This window comes from Manacus candei, unplaced genomic scaffold (genome assembly GCF_025592945.1).
Source record: "Manacus candei isolate 608988 ecotype Guabito, Panama unplaced genomic scaffold, ASM2559294v1 h1tg000014l, whole genome shotgun sequence".
In the NCBI taxonomy this organism is placed as follows: domain Eukaryota; kingdom Metazoa; phylum Chordata; class Aves; order Passeriformes; family Pipridae; genus Manacus; species Manacus candei.
This window is the reverse complement of record NW_026138062.1, coordinates 54,786,677-54,807,252: the sequence shown is the minus strand read 5'-3', so window position 1 is coordinate 54,807,252 and position 20,576 is coordinate 54,786,677. Positions and strand designations below refer to the sequence as shown.

At 38.1% G+C, this 20,576-nt stretch overlaps 1 protein-coding gene across 2 annotated transcripts in view; it reads right to left on the bottom strand.

Annotated features, from left to right (window-relative positions):
• Positions 1-5,172: 5,172 nt before the first annotated feature.
• The window catches only part of WARS2 (tryptophanyl tRNA synthetase 2, mitochondrial), a 38,382-nt gene continuing 22,978 nt past the window's right edge, over positions 5,173-20,576 (bottom strand). For both annotated transcript variants that reach the window (XM_051780291.1, XM_051780290.1), the window contains 4 exons: positions 12,660-12,740; positions 10,827-10,912; positions 8,130-8,248; positions 5,173-6,141 (listed from right to left, as the gene is read on the bottom strand). In XM_051780291.1, coding sequence (XP_051636251.1) covers positions 5,693-6,141; positions 8,130-8,248; positions 10,827-10,912; positions 12,660-12,740 — 735 coding nt within the window. In that variant the 3' untranslated portion in view covers positions 5,173-5,692. The remainder of the gene's footprint in view (positions 6,142-8,129; positions 8,249-10,826; positions 10,913-12,659; positions 12,741-20,576) is intronic.

Below are 20,576 nucleotides of genomic sequence, written 5' to 3'. Positions count from 1 at the left end.
CGACAGCACAACAGCCATTAAGCTCAGTGCTTAGTTTCATGTCCAGCACGAGACCACTCATGTAGTGGATATTGTCATCTTCTGTCACATGGTGTTCTGTGACAGCAATTCACCACAATAGGAAAATATCCTCCCAGATGTTAAACTATTTATTGTACCTGGACACACCTGCTCATCCCTTTGTGCAGGAGGTTGGCATTCAGTCTTATACAAAATAATCGTGAAACTAAAGCTGCTGTCTAAAAGTGAAATGATCAGTGAATCTTCCATTTGCATAACAGTGTGGGACTGTTGCAGGTAGAATGATTTCTCATTGACACAAAACAGAATAAATACTTCTCTGTCAAACCTTCCATTAGCACAGCAAACAAAATGACAGAAAGGTGAGAATCAGTGCAGAATCTTTTGTAACAATACATTTTCCATTACTTCAGCTGTCATCTAGACAGGACTATGCATGCAATAGAAAGCTTGATTGGGAATTCAAAGTTTAACCCAAGTCTTCTCTCACAGTTTAGCGAGTTAGAAAAAAATAAAAAACCAAACCAAGACACAAAAGCTTTAATTAGATCAATTAATGTCACATATGATTACGATTTTGCTGCAACATTTTCCCTGAAACTGGCTGATGCAACCAGTAAAATCCCACTGTGTAAGAGACTTCTGAATTGATGAGACATGTCTGGGTCCTTCCAAGGCTTTTGACTACACAATACGTTGTCATTCTTCTTGCAGCTACTGTCAAGTTTACCCAGAAGGAACGAACAGATCAAATAATTTAACGGAAATTAGATGGTCCAATAAAGCAGAAAGAGGGTTTTTGTTTTCCTGTCAAGAACAGATAATATATTTCCTGAAAAGAAAACCTTTTCCACTGGACTCTCTATGCCAGCTTGCTATTTCTCCCTGTGAAGCAGTCAATCAGTCATAAACAGTTTATGTTTGAGCATCCAGGAACTCAAACGCAGAGATTAAAATGGTGAAAGATCTATCTGTTGTCCTGAAGATAAATCTAACCAAGCTGGACCACTGAAAGAGCATGCTCATTAGATTAAAGACTCAAACCCGCCTGGGTCCATATTGTTGCTATTACCAGAACCACACACAGATCTCCTCTGAGTTTTGTCATGATCCTTTAGCCATATGGATATGCAGAATGTGCATCAGAACAGTAATGAAATATATGAATGAGTAATTCAGAATGGACCTCTAGCTCTTACTGATCCTACAGCAATTACTGAAATTGGTATTGTAGTTTATAAATAATTAACTGTTTTGTGAAATCTCCATTTCGGGAAAACACCCAAAGGCTTTGGATCTGAAGATTAGATTCGGCTTTGGCGAATGGTTTCAAACAGATTTCTGCTGTCACAAACCTCTAGCAAACTGTGGAGACCAGAAAAGTTAAAATTTCATGTTATACTACAGTCCTCAACAAATCAGATCCAGAATTCCTACATAAAATGACATAAAGGCTTTCATTAGCCGTATTTACTGCTGTACTGTTGTCAGAATCGTGATGGCCCTAACCAGGGAGATGAAAAATTTTGCTTTGACAATCTGTGGTCCCAAAACGTTCAGATGCAGGTCAGTCCCCAAGGATCCCATTTCACTGTCCTTCCTTAGACTTTCAGCTCACTCTTATGAAGTCCTTAAGCTTCAATGGATGCAGACACAATCCTGAGAGTTTTGCTTTAATTGTTTGTCGATAAACACACACCAAACCGGAACTATGCACAAGGCCTTCTGGAGAATATGAGAAGCCAGATCACGGTGTTTGAAAACTAAGTATACTTCAACCACATCTTTAACAGTTACAGTCAAATTCCAGTATAATGTACAATATATATGCACTCCAGTTATTTGAGGCAAGGATGTATGTTGGAGCAGTGCCAGAGTTAATATATGGTGCCGATCCTAATCTGGAGTCTCTGCTGAAGAAAACATTGTTCCTGAATTTAAAATTCTCAAAAACTGAGAGAACAGAAGTGAGACTCACTCCCAGCATCTTCTTATAAGTGATGACTTCCTAGGAACCACTGACCACAAAGATGAATGTCTCAAGTGTATAAATGTTTTAGTTAGAGCTTTGCAAGTTATTCACCGTGGAGTTGATGTTTTATCTCTAAAGGTAAACAAAACTTACTAGGAGATGCCACGTCTGATGCTGCAGATCCCAATCACTATATATGTACTCCAGATGCACTTATGTACAGGAATGGCAAAGGAGGAAATTTTGAGACTAAGGCACAAATTACTGCACATATTCAAAATAAAGGATTGTTGTTTTAGCTTTCTTTTCTTCAAAGAGCAACACAGCAAGGGGTAAGGATACCTTTCCACCTTTCAACTCTTCTTTCTTTAACTGGGAAAGATGTATTTGGACCTTTTTCTCACCCAGTCCTGGAAGAACGCCTTACAATGACTTCTGCAATACCACAAGGCATTTCTATACTAGCAGTGCAGCTGGGATCAGGAGTTCTGCAGAACTCTCCACTGTCCCCACCTACTGCACTTCAGCTGACATGACAGAGAAGTCTCAAGGAATATGATCTGGATAAAAACAAACATGAAAATGCATTTCAGGAGCGCATCTACTGCACTCCAGGTGTAAACAACCAGTAAATCCCCAGCACACTGGACTAGTTAGTGTGAAACAAGTAATTCTGAAATATATAGCATCTTCTCCAACAACGGTTCTCTAAACAGCTGCTCTAACTCATCTGCACTACTTCATTAATGTAGACACCATCACAGAACACCACACAGAATGGGTGCTTACAAAAATGTTCTAAAGAGGAAACAGGGAGGTAGAGGAAGAGTAAAGAGATCAGAGTGGCTTGGAATCAAAAAAGTTTTACTGCTAGTACTGAGTACACATTGCTTCAAGCTCAGCTTCTTCCTGACAAACTCTTCCCAGACACCAAGTGAAGGGCTCAAGAAATGCAAAGAGGCAGCCAGGCTAGGTTCAGCTAAACAACATGAGTGCCACGATAGTTAACTTTGCAAAAAAGCCATGCTCCAAGAAAACTGAAATAGGCCACAGATATCCGCACATCTATGTTTGTTGCCTCATCCCAGGGGACTCTAAAGATCATGGATGTTAATGGAACTGGGACTATGTCACTGGGCAGACACAGCTTTTATTTTGAGAATTCCTCCACAGGAGCAACTAAAATAAAAAGCTAAGTCAACAATCAGTAGGTGAACATACTCATTTAACATGAGTTTAACTTTCCCGAAGCTGGAAAAAAAAAACGGGTATATTTCCTTACTTGAAGGAAATAAGTCAGGCAAGTAAGGTTTGTTAGACAGGATAAAGGGAAGGGAAACACCCCAATATATTACTGAATTAAAAAGACACAAATTAGTGAATTTGTTTGAAACACTACTAAATACATGATGCACTAAACCTCTACCTCAAAGAAAAGGCTCCTTTGAAGTTTTTCTTCCTGCTTCATCTACGTGATTTTCTGAAAAAATCTAAGAGTTTTGGAAAGATTGCTCAGAATAGTTTGAGTAACAAACCAGAATTGCCTGTTGATGTCAACCCCTCCCATGAATGCTCCTATTTCCTTCCCACTGCAAAGAAGGTGTGTTGAATGGCAACCCCATGTGTTAGGTGATTTGGATATCAGAAGTGCAAAAAATGAAACTATGATTTGTCTCTTTAATATATGCTCCTATCTTTGCTAGTGAAAAAGAGGTAGAGGTAAACGTAGGTGAAGATTTTCAGTGTCTTCATGAGCCCTGTCTTAGCTTCTCTTAAGGAAGATATTGTGGGAACTGTGCAGAAATCAATCCATATTAAACAGTGCCACTGCAAATACTTTATGCCAAGTCAGTAAGCAGCAGTAACTGTGTGCCTTAATTTTTGTCTTAGTTTCCATGCAGACAATGCAGCTGTTAAACACTGACACAAACCTTTTAAAACTACCTAAATATACACAACTATAATTGTGCCCTTTCCTAATCTGCTTATTTAATACCAGGGATAATTTTTGAATATACTTATTCTTTCCAGAGGACATTACCTTGGACTTGTCTATACTGAGTTTGATTTCTGATCATTCTGTCTCCATCCACTCTACTTCTCTAGTCTTGACTAACTCTAGAAAATCTGTCATCATCAAGTTCTCCAATGGTAGTTCTCTTCAGATCCCTAACAAATAAATACAGGTCTCAGCACAGATCCAGAGATGCTCAGTTCTCAGCTTCATGTTTTGGGAAATTAAATATTTCTTTCTGAATCAAGTCACTATAATTAACTAAATAGTGTCTTTTTTAAAAAGCAAGCAAGCAAACAAACAAACAACCACACTATGTAGAAACACCCCCTCCCTCCTCCAGTTTTACTAAGTCATGTAAGACTGCAATCCTTCATGACAAATGCCACAGGCATATATATAATGGTTATGAACTGCCAGAGTACAGGATTAACTCAATTTACATTACAGTATAGCAATTTCAAACACAGCACCATGAACAGTAATGATACAGTTAAATATGCTGGCACAGGACCAGGAGGGCTTTAATTACCTTTTAACATGTATTACTACCCCCTCTTCAGAATATGGTGTCTCCTTTTGGCAATTCCCCTTTGCTACACGTTCCCTGACAAATGCCATGGTCCACAGGTCTCAGTCTGTGGGTAGTGCAGGCTAATACCATTCTCCCATCACCAGGTTTTCCTGAGGCTCAGTAGTGAAGAGTTCATAAAGATCAATTTAACTCGCTTCTGGCTCTGACTTTGGCACAATTTTCTGAACAAGTAATTTTGCCAGCTTTACAAAAAGTTCTCTGATTCTCAACCTAAAATTTCTTTGACTCAGGATTACGTCTTCTTCCCTACACCTTTTCTAAAGCAATCCTAGAACTTGATGCTGAACTGAAAATCTTGGAGCTCCCTGCTAAACAGAACAGCAGGCAGAATAGGAGCAGCTGAAGCACACCATTTGTCACTGAAGTACCTTAGACCCGACCAGCAGGATGATACAGGTGGCAGAAGTGAAATTCAACTCCACTTTCTGGATTCTTTGGAGTGACTATCAAAAGAAGTCATCAAGCACAGTATCCAGTGAGTTTTAAAGAGACACACTGGCTCACTTCGCACAACTACGTAGATAAAAAAGTCAGACTGAATTTGAAGACATGATAGGGAGAAGCAATAAATTCTCTCTTCATCACCCTGAGCATTTATTTGTAAGTCTCTGCTTTTATTCTGGTTATCCAAAACATGTTCAACCACCTTATCAAAGCTGAATAACCCCCAATGGGATGAACTGTCCATTTGTAACAAGATTACATACACAGCTAAGTATGTTCTCGAAAGGATTACAAATCTTTCTGGTAGATTCTGATCACTTGCCTATACTTCAGCTTCTTGCAGCGGTCAGTGGAAAAATCAAACAAGTCCATAGAGGCAACCTTATACTCTGCTTTTGCACAATTTCTTTGTGAACTATGATTGTTTCTGCCCTCCCTCTTTGACTATCCAAGCAAGCTTAATGATGGTCCCACTGGTAATATGCACATTTTTTAATGCAATCACCTTCAATGTTCTACTTGGATCTTCCAGGGAAAAAAGCTTTTGTTTCAAACCAAAATGATTAATAATTAATAAGTGATTTTGTTACAAATAACAAAATGTCTGTCCCATGATACAAAAATCCTTGCAACTACTCAGTAGCTTCTATTGAAATCCCACCAGTCTTCTTATTTCTTGATAGATGGGGGCAGCCAGTTCTTTGGCTTTCTCTGCTCCATCCTCTAAAACCTTTATCAGATGGGACTTGTCTTCCTGGAGTTTCTTGATTTCATTCCTGATAGGTGCAAATTTTTGAATAACTGACTCTGCTACCACCATTTTGTAGTGAGCAGTGTCGAGACCAGTGGCTTGGTGCAGCACTTCCTTGATGCTGAGCCCTGTTACTGCAGCATGAATGGACACCAGATTGGAGACACCAGGGCGAGCAGCTGGGTCATAGGTCACCTCAGAGGTAAAGTCAGTCACAGCTTTGCGAAACTTCAGCACTATTTCATCAGGGCTGTCTGCTATGTTAACAGTAGCTAACTTCTGTGGGTCTGACTTGGACATCTTCACTGCTGGATCTCTGAGGGATTTTATTTTCTTTGTTGTACCTTAAAAAAGAAAAAAAAAAGGAGTAATTATGAATGCAGACAATGGTTTCTTATAAAATTTGCTAACAACACAGAATGAAGCTGTTTATCCTTGCTCAAAAATGAGTTGTGAGCACAATCACTTATGCACTATTTTGTCGTTATGCCCTCTCCGTTCTTCTAAAAAGTCATCTTTCTCCTACCATAAACTGTCTGAAACCTGTTCCGTCTCTCCCACCCTCACTAAGCAGAAACTTCTGCTAGGACTCCTTCTAATACTTTCTGTGGCTAACATGCTGATTTCTCCCCATAATTTCTCCTCCCTTATATTACTGACACTGGGAACAAGTTACCTGAAGAGTATGGACTTCACTGAAAGGTTCTGAGCAGTGGAGAAACAGGTTAAATCCATTGGTAAAAAAAGAATCCCAGAAGAGTTTATCTCCTTACTTCAAGAAACTCTTCCACCCATAATCTCCTGGTAATTCTCCTAAATCTCAATAAAGACAGCTATTAAAATTCTCTAACTGAACAATAACCAGCTCTGTTAGAAGTAAAGCACTGCTCAGATAAGAAAAGTGTGGGTACTGTACAAATTGCTAGGATATATGCATGTACATTAAATAGAGTAGTAGCATTAGGGGAATATTGCAAAGTACTTTAACAGCATACACCCAAACACCAAGAAACATAATTCATGGAGGTCATAAAGTATCACTGATCTTGAGAGTATTCACATCAATTGGTTTTAGACACCTTATACAGCTAAATAATTTACCTGCATACTCCTCATAGATGGTTTATGTACTCAGTGAAATGATAAAGGTTTTTCCAACATAAATTCAGACTGCCCCAGAAAGTGCTCTGTTCTGAATCACCTTTTGGAAGTCTGTCTCTTTTCTCTAAATCCGAATGAGTTCAGGTATTTGCATTGCCTACAGCTAGTGAGTCTGAATAGTTCCCTAACTTCTCCATTCATCTAGGATATTTTGTTGGTTTGCATATACTTGTGAACTTATGAAGGAATGCTTTTCATGAGCAAGGTGAAATGTTCTTGTTTTTTAAAAACTTCTTTTTATTTACTGGTAAATAGTCTCACCTGCATCACAGGCTACACTCAGCTCTTCTTTATAGTACTTAGTATTCAATTGCTCATTAGAAACTGCAGTTTGCAATGCCTAGTATTCTCTAAGCTCCACTTTAGGTCTAATACCGTTTTTGTCACTGAGGCTTGAAAATTGAGAAAGGTTTATTACTGCCTGTCTTTTCTAAGGTGAGAGCTCCTTGCCCTTTTGGGGGCGAAGGTCTCTGCTGTGCATTCCTCTACATTACTTCCAACAAAGATGCAATGCTTCTTCCTTGCCCAATTCTTCACGTTTCTTAACAAACACGCCATTTGTGCCATCTGACTCCTCCTCACCCCCTGGCCTATGACCTTATAGCTCAAAAATGGCTGAGAAGATTTTCCTTATAAGTCTCCCTGAGTGTAAGATCAAAACTGGAAAGTCTTAAGCTCTGTAAGAGACATGTACTGAGATATGCAAGTATATATTAAACACCCTTAAAAATTCTTGAACACCACATCTACGGTGTTTAATAGGCTTAATGTAAATATCTACCACTTGGACCTCGAGAATTCTGCTTTCTAGAGGTCCTGTTGCTTACCTGTCTCCTGAACTAGCAACATGGAGCAGAGACCCTACTCTTACGAAGTCCAATCCTCGAAGAGCAAGGCTGACTGGCAGCAGCAGAGTGCATCTGGCCCCCTGGACTAGAATACCAGACGTCACGTACATTCCTCTACCAGGGATTTGTAAAGCCTTATGTCTATCTTGGGAGTTAAATTTCACAGCCTCTAGTCTCTCGTTGTCAGTTTTTAATTTTCCACTCCCTTAGCATCAGTTTGTACCCTTTTCTTGGTCCCTGAAACTATTTCCACAATATTTAAAACCATCTTCAACCTTAAAAGTGCAGTTAAGGGAAAAAAAAAAAAACCAAGACCAGCTCACTTAAAATGGCTTTGGGCACAGGAAAGAATTCTCCATATTTCTTGTTGAAATGTTGTGCTATATCTTGGGCTAGTTCCAGGTGCAGGACTTGATCTTCTCCAACAGGAACATGTGTTGACCTTTTAATAAAAGACAGATACAGGAAACTCAGCAAAGCTCTGGTTCTGCCGAAATGTTACTCAAGACTCTCACAGCTTCTGCCACGACTGAGGGCCAGACTGAGCCAAATACTCAGTCCCAGTTAGATACAGGTTCTGTGGGAATAAGGTCCAAAACTGACCATATCCCAGGATGAGTCTGCATTTTGTGCTGAACTGAAGCACATCTCCAAGAGCAAAAATAGCCCCTCACGAAAACATACATGGCAAAGAAACCTGTAAGAGCAACTCAATAAACTCAGCTCAAAGAAGGTTTTTGTAGTATCTCCTGCTGTCTCTTTGGAGATCAAAGAGCACGTGTTATAAGTGTGCAAACAAAGCAAGAAAGGTCTGCAAGGCGTAAAGTGCAAGCACATTGTCATGTCAAATTTCAGGAAAACATAGCTGCTGTTGAGAAGTTAGTACTGAGGATATACCAAGGGAAGGAAAGAAGAGAGTGGTTCTTCCTCATGGGTCACCACTGAATAAATATCAAGTGGGTCAGTGCCTCCGTTGTCACAAGTGTTATCATTAGAAGATTAGAACTGTCAGATTCAAAGGATCATCTGATCTTCTGTATTGAACTCAATGGCTTGAATACACTTCTGGAGGAAAACACAATCTGCATCAGAGGACACGAGGAGGTGAAGAATCCATTACTTCCCCTGGCGATTCTTTCCCACAGTTAATCATACTTGCTAAAAATGTATGATTCTTTTAGATGAGGCAGACTTGAAATCGTGCCAGCTTTTGATTACTCTCCCACCCCCCAGGAGATTTTTTTTTTTTCTGAAGCTTGTGGGGTATTCAGAATCCTGGATATGTTCCAGAGTAAGGAAGTTCACTATGCATCTTTTAAGTTCCCAGAAAATTTCAGTTCAACACGGTACTCTTTCCTTCCGATTCTGAATTACTGGGCTCACATTCAACAGTCAATTTGTCCACCTTTATTCCCCTCCAAACAGTCAGCAAGGCAACCTAAAAACAGTTACAGTAGCCAACAGAAAATCACAGTGGCCTATAACTAACATAGAGAAAATCAGTTACCATAATCAATATACTTTAAGCAGGTCAAAAGAAATGTTTCCATATGCCAAAATGGTTCCATATTCACAAAGTTTGCCATGGAAGAGAAAACATATTATCTCTATAAATACCTCTGCCTTTTTCCTTGATTTTTTTTTAAATATTTTTGTTTTGGTGCTATTTTAACTCCTTTCTGTAATTTTCTGTTTATTTTCCTATTTGTTTGATCCTTGGTTCATCTGAGTTAGTACTGTTTCTTGCCCTCCTCTAGCTCTAAATTCTTCTTCTTCCTTCCTATATTTCCAGTTCTCCCTAATTCTTGTTCCTTACAGTATTTTTTTTACATTACAACATTTATTATTAAATATATTATGTCAAATTTTTTCAAAGTGATTTTTTTTCTTTCACTTCTTGTTTTGTGCTCTGTGTGGACAGCCTGCTGCTAATATAATAGCAAACAAGCCACTGGCTTTACTAATGAAATACGAATTACATGATCTGACTAGAGATGGAAGAGACATACATAGCTGAGCTCAATCAAAACAAGGTGATTTCTGATAAAGTTCTCTAAATTTCACCCTTAAATACTGCTTGACAAGCAAATGTGACTCACTGCTAAGAAGACCATTATAATAGTCCGATTATTTCTTTTGCTTGCTTCCCATTAGTTTTAGTTAAAATTCAGGTGAGTTAGAAATACCATCTACTGGTCTTCTAACAGTACTGTTTTCCCCTACTATGGTTACTTACAATGAAATTTCTCTAGATACATTTTTCTGAATTAACAACTGGTTACTCTTGGTTACTCTGTCACAACATCCCCATCCTCACAGTTCTGTACTACTATTCTGTCCCGACAAATACTCTCACCATCCCTTCAGAACAATGCCACAAAGTACATATGCTCAGAACATAATACATAGTGCATTGTCTCCAACCTTTACTAATTGAGACAGTTTAAATCATATTATGAAATACAACCAGTCACAGCAATTCTTATGAGCTAGGCTATGGGCTTGGGCACGCTGAGAAATCATCAGTCTCTCAATAGTGGCTATTACCATTGCAGCACATAGTACCCCACAGAGAAAACTGAACTAGCCCAGATCCTACAAGGTGCAGTCACCTTTTCTCATCAATATGAATTGGGCTACACTGATCCCACACTACTACTGGTATATTACATACAGACAGTTTAAGTATCTCTACAGTACACTGCATAAAATTAAGTGTAACTACTTAAAAAAATGTGTATGTGTGTGAACAATTAATATGCACAATTAAACATCAATCTGCTTTAATTCCCTAAGAATTATTCTCAAGTGACCAGCTTTTTCTCTTTACAGCCCTATCAGTTGCTTTTTAGCCAGGCTAGATTTCAACCAGCCACTTGAGAGTCTGTCATCCCTTTCCAATCTTCTGATCTAATCACACCCAGCTCCCCCACTTAATAAGTTAGCATGTTGACCTGACGAACATTCATTCTAATGTAGCTGAACAGACATTGCCCATGGGCTCACATTCTGCCTCTTACTTGTACAGCAAAATATCTGCTGCTTGAAGCACAGGGTAAGTCAACAAACCAACAGTTCCTTCGCTATTCTGGCTGGCACGCTTCATCTGTTTGAAAAAGAAAAACGGAGAGGAATCACACTTTTGCCTAATGGTATAAAAATCTGCGATTTGTTAATTAGTTAATTAGAATTCTGACTTACTGAGTAACTTATTGCATAACTCTAGAGAAGAGAGTGTCATGTAAAATCCATTCCTTATGAATACATATGTTCTATGTCTTTTATTTATGAATTTCCCTACACTGTTTTGATATTCTAGTGGGAAGAAAACAGCCTTGTGTTTTCTGTTTGTAACCCTATTAATAAAAATGATTTCAAATTCAAAACAATCAGGCTAGGTTATTACAGTTCGTATCAATAAACTCTACTTTTAAAATAGCATTTTCAGAAATAAATTTTTGAAACACTTTACAATAGAGATATAAAGAGTATATAGCACCTGTGTTTCACAGAAAAGAAATTAAGACAGTGATCACAAAGTCACAAGGACAGTCAGCAACAGCTAGGAGAACCCATAACTACAGAGGCAGAATCCAGCGTTCTCTCCATGAGTTCATGCTGCTCCCCACAATCCACCTAATGTCTTCAAGCCCTTTACTGCTCTACAATATGGATCATTTAAATCACAATAGTCAGGCTACAGATAATAATTATGTTCTAGCAATGGCATATCTACATTTGGCTTTTAGCAATAGTTAAATATACTAAACCCCTTGAAATCTTAATTATTTCATTAAGATTGTTCAAATATATTCAAATTTTTCTCACCCTCTCCCACAGATCCTATATTCTGTCTACATCTCTAAGTGCCTAGGGTTCAGGGAACTTAATTTGCAAAGCCTAGCACCTGTAACACCTATCTGAAGATTTGGAAAGTCAATCCAGTCAAAGTTGGATTTAAGAGCTTAACTTGAGAACCTCAGGTTTGAAAAGGTTTGCTTTAATCTAAGACATGCATTAATGCTGGTTGCTGTATTTAAGGTTTACTGGTTTTATTTAATTAAGAAGAAAAACAGGAAAAAAGAAAACATCTGGAGGTATTTAAGGCTGCTCTGAACTCTACAAGCCAAACTGCTCTTAAGCTGCTGTGCTTTTTTTTTTTTTTCTTTTTCAGATACTTCTCTCTTCTTTTGCTTTTTCTGCTTACTAAATGCCAAAATAAAATACAAGGAAATTAAATGAAAGAACTGTTAATGCCGTCATGCTGATGCAGTACCAAGATTAAGATAATGAACATTTGAAACTTGTAAAGGCAAACATTTAAGATAGATTATCACTCAGCACATTTTTTATATTTATAATTTCTATACTCCTCTTCCAACATATAACTCTTTTGAAGACTCTTCCATAAAATCTACAGAACAGCCACTCTTTATAGTGGAAAAAGAAAAACTGTTTATGGAATTCCTTAACTGTCAAGGCTCAAGGTTTCCATTGCAATATCTTGCAGTAGTTTTACATTATTAAATAGGCATTAAAATTATTGAAACAACATCAAATATTCTAGCAAAATCAGTTCAACGACACTAAACCAACCTCATATTTAGTACTGTTTCTGCAAGTCTCTGCCAATAATATTATTCTGTAGTTTCCAGCAGAAAAACGTTCATTGAGAGCAACAGACCTAGAAAGACACTTTTCCCCCCCTTCCACCACAGGACTACAGAACTACTTAAACTGAAAGCAGGGATAACCAAGATACAGTTGGGACTTCACAGATAACAAGTATTTCAAGGACAACAATTCTACTGAACTTCCACATATTTCCTTTCAATCTACAAAACTGTCCATACCTTCCACTGGGGCAAACGTAGCAGACGTGGCACATTAGTTAAGCACCCAAGAATCCAGGCAAGTTCTGCATGCTCAGGAACCTGAAAGTATGAAGCCAGAATCTATTTTAATCTCCTTTATTTATATGCACATTTTCTCAAAATCAATAAAGATAAAAAGGATCAGAAAACCATTTTTTAATATTATTTTTTCAAGAAAGTCAAGTGACAAGCTAATGGGAAGTTTTGGACACTGCCAGGATTGAATATCCTACACTCACATACCATTCTTGATCCTATCCACTCATATTGTAAATAAGAAAGAAAATGCTTTAGCAAGAGCAGAGTTGAACACACATGTAAACTAATCAGCTGTCTGCCACTGTGCCACAGCCTCTCCACACTCTTAGGCAATACATTAATAGTGACAAACCTTCTTAACTTTTCTCATTTCCAGTGCCAATAAGTTACCCAATCTTCATCTGCATCAGTGCACTGGTTTCCCTTAACTGTCCTCACCAGTACCCTTCAGCCATCCCCTCTGCCCATAGTTTCAGGAGCCCTATTTAAGCTCAAGCCAGACTGTTCCCAGTTCTTACTTGAGCCATACTGCACTGCAGCATGTCTGGCAGTAAACTAACTGTAGGCCCTTCATAGAAGCCTGAGCTAACTACCAGGGAAAAGGAAGAGCTGGGCTGCTCCACAAATCCATGTCTGCAAAGAGACAGGAGCAAGGCAGGAACAGTTATCTCCCTGACCAGGACAACACACCGATAGGGCAAGGGTGGTGGCAGTGACAGTCTGGTGATCAGCAGACACAGAAAGGTAATTAGTCACACCTGAGGACCCTAACCTGTCTGCAAAACAGGGATAATAGCAGAAGTCAAACTACAGGACAGCCTGAATTGAGGCTTAATTTGTCCCTCAGTTCTGCAATCCTATTAAAACTAATACTGATCTGCAAGTGAAAGAGGAGGATCAGGCCTCCACGTGCCCTTTGCTACAAGGGTGGTTTAAAATAATAAGAAAAGATCCCACTTAAGCTCATGCAACAGAATCTTCATTTAACATTCAGTGGAAACTGTGGTGATGGTGAAATTTTAATAGTTTCAGAAAGACATCAGACAGAGTGATTGCCCCCCTTCTGCTAAGAGAAAGATCTTCTACAGGCTGAGACAAGAAATGTGCTGTGTCAACAACCTCTGTTGGATGAATCCATGTTTAGCTTCTTTACAGACACTCTTCAGCTTTTGCATTTCAAACATTCATTTCTGGATTAGTAAAAGAGGCAAGTATTGCTGACGCATATTCTTTAACTTCTTTCCTGTCATTCTGTCTGTTGTTAGTTAGCTATATCGATAATAATCATCAAAAGAAAAAAGTGACCTATGTTCTGCTCCTTTGCTTACATGTTTGATTCACTCTTTTCAATATTGGCAGGTTTGAATGTTTAAGAGCATGCTAACTGTCTCAGGGATGTCCAAAGCTTCGCGCTTGCAACGTGATATAACAACCCAGATGGAAGGCAGTAAAAAGTGTTTGTTAGCAAGTAAGAATTACTAGCATTATTAATTGCAATTTATTTGTTGTTACATTTTAAATATAGTAATTTCCTAGCTAGCAGTCACTGGACTATTTTGGTCACCAATGTTGTGTAGAGGTATCTGACCTCAAGAAAACAGCTCAGTGGTTAGAGAAACATTTATGGTTGATTCTCTTTCCCTTCTTTCTGCCTTTCCTACAGTTTTATTTTTTTTAATTCCCTCATGCTTATTTGACCTGCAATCTTCTGCGCACAAGACAAAGTGCAGTAAGATGCTCCAAATATATCCTCTGCAAGGTACAAAGAGTAAATTGAACTTTATAGAAAATACTAAGGTCAAGACTCCTACTTCATTTAGGAGGAATCACCATCTGGTTCAAAGCAGTTTCTCATTTCTTTCTTCTAGTCACGGATAGAGAGGAGATGGTGCTCTGTTACACTTGTGTTGACAAGGACTCTCTTCAAAAGCTATGCAGTCATTGATTCAGCTCTGTAAGACTTTGCTTCCACAGCCAAGACTGCACGTGAGTTTCAGTGGATCAGCGGATTCGACATTACATCAGTTACCAAAACACCAAGTGATCTAAACAGCATTTGTTGAGTCGAATACACAGTTTTGGGTCCTACCAAGTTATACTCATTTCTAATCCTCAAACACACACAGTCTTTTCCTAAGTAAGACTAAAGCATTAATATTGTGAGGGAAAAGCCTGATAAAAGGGGGAGAAAATATATAAAAGTGCACTGAAGGGTAGTGATTTCAGTTGGAAAAAAATTCAGTACTGGAGCCTAATGAGTTAACATTCATCATCCAAATTGCAGTAAGTGACTGTATGTTGGTGTGGGAATCAGGAGGTACTAGGATTAAACCACAAATCATTTGTCAGACTAAATCACGGTTTAAGCTACTGTGTTTTACTTGGCAAGAGGGGCAAGTAATCGCTGCATTTGGTTGGTCACCGTGCATCAGCTCAAATGTTACTCATTTAGCTACAGTATTCTATCACTTGGAATAAATTAGATAAATCTGGATACAAAAAATCTGGAAGACATGAAGATGTGCATGACACCAGTAAAATAAAGGCTCAATCTACTCTTCCTTTCACTGAGCAATACCAGTGGATCGCGATAGGAAGAAGCCATTTTCTCAGACAAACTTGATCAGCTTCTTGCCGCAAGTCCATTTAAAACTCTGAGCAAACATCTTCATTAAACAACTAAAACATAAGAATGTAAGAAGTAAAACTGTACAACAAAGTGCAACAGAGGTAGCTGTAGCCCAGTGCTCTGTTTCCAGGAGTAGCAACAAGAGATGGCATCTAGGTCGAACACATGAGCCTACTGCTTCCTACAGTATCTTCCCCTCATACTTCTCCAGCATCCATAATCGTTGTACTAGGGAATATCCAAAGGTATTATCCCTGGCCCAGTCCTGTTAGTATCCAGCCTCCCCATGAATGCGTCTAATCCCCTTCTGAACTGGCTGATACTGCCCACTTCACAACCACATGTATCAATAACCTCCAGAGGCTTAAACCTGATGTGTAAAGAAACACCTTAATGTAGCTGCTAATTTATCTATCTTTTGTTTACTACTTTTGAATGGCACCTGTTTCTTGTATTGCACAATTTAGTGAACAATTCCACGTCCAGCTTATTCAGTGTTTTTCTGATTTTGTAAACCTTAATTACATATACACCTCAGCCTCCTTCTCTTCAAACTGAAGCATCCCTGACTTCTGAATTTTTCCTTTGAAGGTAGGTACTCTATTTCCTCCGGCATTAATTCCTCTTCTTTGTATCATATCTAATTCACTAGTTCCTTCTGGAGATGTAGACAGTAAAGCTTTACCCAACATTCAAAAAATGGGCACACTAAGGTTTTGTACAGTTACAAAACATAATTTCTGTCTTATTCTCAAAACCCTTTCTGGTAATATAGTGATGATGACATACTCTTGGTATTTTTGAAAATAATTTGTGCTGAGATAATGATTTCAGATAACACCAAGGTTGTACATTCAATCCCTGTATGGGCCATTCCCTTAAGAGTTGGACTCAATGATCCTTGTGGGTCTCTTCCAACTCAGAATATTCTATGAAATCCAGATCCATAAATTTATAGAAATGCCAATGATGACTCCAAGACCTTTTTTCCTGCATTGTGATTCAGCTCAATAGTGTGTTTGACCTGTATGTCAAACTAGTTACATTCCTTCCTTGTGACTTGACAAGCCCAAGTCTGCATGGTCAGATTCCTCTTATCTTTTTAAAGCACAATTATTTAACAGAGGTGACTAGTTACAAACAATAATGAGCGGTTATCTAAAAGGCACAAACATTTCTGTTTCTTCACCTGGCTGAGTGCCCTGCTGCTCCCTCTTTGAAGATAAATAGTTTCTTAATTATTCACTTTTGTGGCCATTTGAAGTTATTAAACTCAGATCACAATTTACACTTGGATCATCTCTGGAGCATTATATGCTGAAGTACAATCTCAGGGCTTCTCCCTGTAGATATATTATTTTGTCCATGATTCTAGCTGTTCCCTACCAAATTATTGTTGATATTCATTGGCCACAGCCACAGCTGATGATATATACACGGAAAACCAATAGCTAATTTTAGTCCAAATAATTCTAGATGACTTCTTATGCTGAGATATACAGCTGAGGAGGACAGCAAGCAATGGGATTCAAGAACAAGAGTGGTAGAGGCATGGATACTGTAAGCAGATCTGAAAGCAGCTAAATCAGCAACACTGGACCTCAGCTTTCTGAGGTTACAATACAAAGCTGTGCGTTGGCAGCTGGAGTGGCTTCCTGCAAAAAGAGATGCAGTGTTTCATTGTCAAGATGAACTTCTTCAAGTTGCAACTTATCGCCCTTGTCTGTAAGGCACTGCAAATTTGCTGCACGTCTATTATATGGAAGCAGCTTCCCCTTCGACACTGTAACCTCATTATGGGCTATACTTTAAATGGGCAGTAAATTTCAAAGATTTTACTTTGACAGTGTAGAGGACAAAGTGGTCTGGGGAGGTAAGTTGGACAGTTAGGTACTAAAAGAAATTTGAACAGAGAAGAGGAAGTGTCCTAAATTTAAAAAGAAATTAAACCTTTTTTACGACTTTTGTCTCTTCTAGAAGTACCAATTAGAGCTTGCAAAAAATTCAAGAGACCTTTTTTTAAAAGCAGATGCTGCTCACTTTTTTTTTTTGAATAAGAGGTAAGATTTTATTAATGCCTCAGGTTGCAAGCAATATGTTCAAGATACAGACATACATTACTAAGTACTATACAGCTAGAGAGAATAAAAGCCATAAACAAGACAAAAATAGACTGCTCTTGAATCAAATGCACATAGCAACTGAACACACAGTGAGGTACTCTTATGGTTGAAAATTTGATGCAGTATCCTGAATTCCTGTTCAAAGAAATAATTCAAGAGTGGTTGGAATAAGTTCAAGGTCACAAAGGCAACATTTGATTTGAAGAACATGTTAAGCAATGTATTGAACTGGGGGTGGTTATCTAGTTATCTTTGGTAAATCTGTCAGTACTTAAAGCTTTCACCTTCACCTTTGAACATTTTAGTTACTTGTTTATTTTTGGCTAAACCTACAGAAGTAAGATCTGTCTCTCCTTTCTGAAGAGCCTGACCAAGAATACTCCTACTGGAATCAAGTTTTACTGGTTATAAACCCTGACAGAGCACAGTAATGTGGCTGGAGCACCCTCTCCCTTCCTTTATTCATTATGAAATTAACTTATTTTCAGAAACATTCTCCTAGAATAACCTTCAATACTGTCTGACTAATTAGTTTGGTTTGTCCAGACTTCTGGTGAAGAGAAGAACATATAACAGCCACATAATAGTATGAGATAAACCAGGTAAATTAAGGAAGAAAGAAAGAAAAAAACCCCAAATCCTAGTGAACCATGACTTTTTTTCCCACTGAGCTCTAGTTATGTCTAGTCCACTCCTAACAGGGAGAAAATAGAGGAATAAGAGAAGCAGAATAATTTGCTAAATTAAACAGTCACATACTTCCTCTTATGACAGGAAGTTTTCAATGGACCATGCTAAATTAATGTACTTTAATGAATTTATAAGCTATGATGCAATAGAAGCTTTTCAGCCCCTCTGAAAATTGGACAAGAAGTAGCATGAATCCATTCAAACTTTGCCCACAAAACAAAGCAGATGGATATTTCTGGAAAATAACAGCAGTGAAACAGTGCACACACTTATATTGTTGTTTCTTGGCTTTTGGAGTTAAGGCTAAGACAAATTGGCAAATTCCCACCTCCCAGAGTTACTGCTTCAATTTGCTTGCACACTGCAAGAACACTGCAGCTGATTATACTCAGAAAATAAATCACCCTATCCAGAAGGCTGAAAACTGCAATTTTCCGCCCAGAAACTGAATGTTACGTTGTCCAGAAACTCACAGGACTCCTCAGAGAAGCGTTCTTGCAGCATATCAACCACTGCCTGCTGAATCAACTCTGATGGAATTTTAGTTTCTCTTGGGACATTTAGCATGTGTCTACTACAATAGGTAGATGGACAGGAAGAACAGTCTGAGACCACATAAAAGTAAAATCAAGTTTCTAAAATTGTTTTAACTGTGAAACAGATGAGATACAAGATGGTCATGGGTAAAAACTGAAATGTGTATTGTACCCACCAGGAATCAGAGAAAATGGCTTACACCATATAACTTTACCATGTGTGTAGATTGCATCCTGTCTTTCTTATTTCCCCCTCCCCCACATCCTATAGTTCTTTTTGTTTTTAATAAAACATTCTAAGTTTTATGAAAGATGACTGCTACAGCTTTTATCAGTTATGGCACAATTTAAGGAATATATTTTCTCTTTCTTCTAACATTCGCATGATACGTTGTGTAAGTTATTATTCTGTTACTTCTTTTTTATGCCTAGTAGGCAAAGGCAGCCACTTAAAGCATATCTTGACATTATTTTCTCTAAGAGCAAAGAGGGTTTCATATATTTTGCAGCTGTACTCCAAATAAAAATGTATAATTTTGAAATAGGCACTTATTTTTATTCTTACTGAAATTGTCACTCTTCTATAACTTGCCTTTCTCCTTAAGAAAATATAATTAAACAATCTGTAACGAAAGAGCTTCTCTCACTGGGAGGCCATTCTACTGTCCAACATATTCCACAATTGTGTTTTCCTAGATACTCCAATTAAATGTGCTTGTTTATAACCCTTCACAGACAATGTGGTTCCAAACACTACTCTAATTATTCATCATCATCCTTCTTGCTTCTAAATATTTTCAAGTTATCATCACTTATTCTTTGTATCCACTACTTCCCTAAGCTCGGGTTCAACTTTGTTTATGACAATTGAAGTGTGGGAGGTATTTGGGGAACTGCAATTTATGGAGACAAATATACAGCCAGCCATTAACTTACTGTTTATACATGCTATAGAAAAATATAATCTACAAATGGTAAGTTCTGAAGCACATAAAAATAATTTTCATGAAACTAGCACTTTCCATTTAGCTAACTTGGCTGTGATTTACCCAATAGAACATAGTCCCTGTGCCCTCTAAACAATACAATAAAAATCAGCTTATGCAAAATTTCTCTCACTTTTATTTCACTTCAGTTGCAAGGCAAGGACATCACTCAAATCAGTTCTGGCACCCCAAGTCAACTTCACCTGTATCCTTACCATAGCAGCACCTTTTGGATCTAGTATAACATGAGAGGTATCTGTTTTCACCACAATTTCCCCCAGAAATCTGTGATTAATATTGTCCAGGCTTTTATCTCTTGCTTGTATTGGAAAGGATGATAAAATGTGGGAAAACTCTGGAGGCAGGTATTTCAGATAGCTCTGGATTAGAGATTTAATCTGCATAAACTTTCCTGTAAACAAAAGCCTACTGACAGTGAAACCCTTACCAAATGCACATGCCTTTTGGGAAACAAAGTAGCAATATTTTTTTCACATATGGCAAACATATTCCAGAGAAGCAACATATGCAGCAAAGTACAGAAAGAGTAAGCCAAACAAACAAATAAACAACAACAACAAAGAAACCCCTTTTCAGCAACTCTAGACCACTCTTGCCCAGGGTAATCCAAAGAAAGTGAGAGGACAAGCAGCGTTAGTGCCACATTAGTGACTGCATGAGCAGTCTCTCAGTGGGGCTTACCATTACTAGCACACTTCTGCAGTGCAAGAATTTAATTCTGCCTTTACTGCTACAGAATCGGGGTACTAATAGTCATTAGTTGTAGTGGGTTTAGGTGATTAAAACTAAAAGTTCTTAGGTAGTAATAATTTTTTTGCATGATATTTGTTTAAAAAAAAAATAGAAATGTTAATCAGAAGTAATTGCAGTAG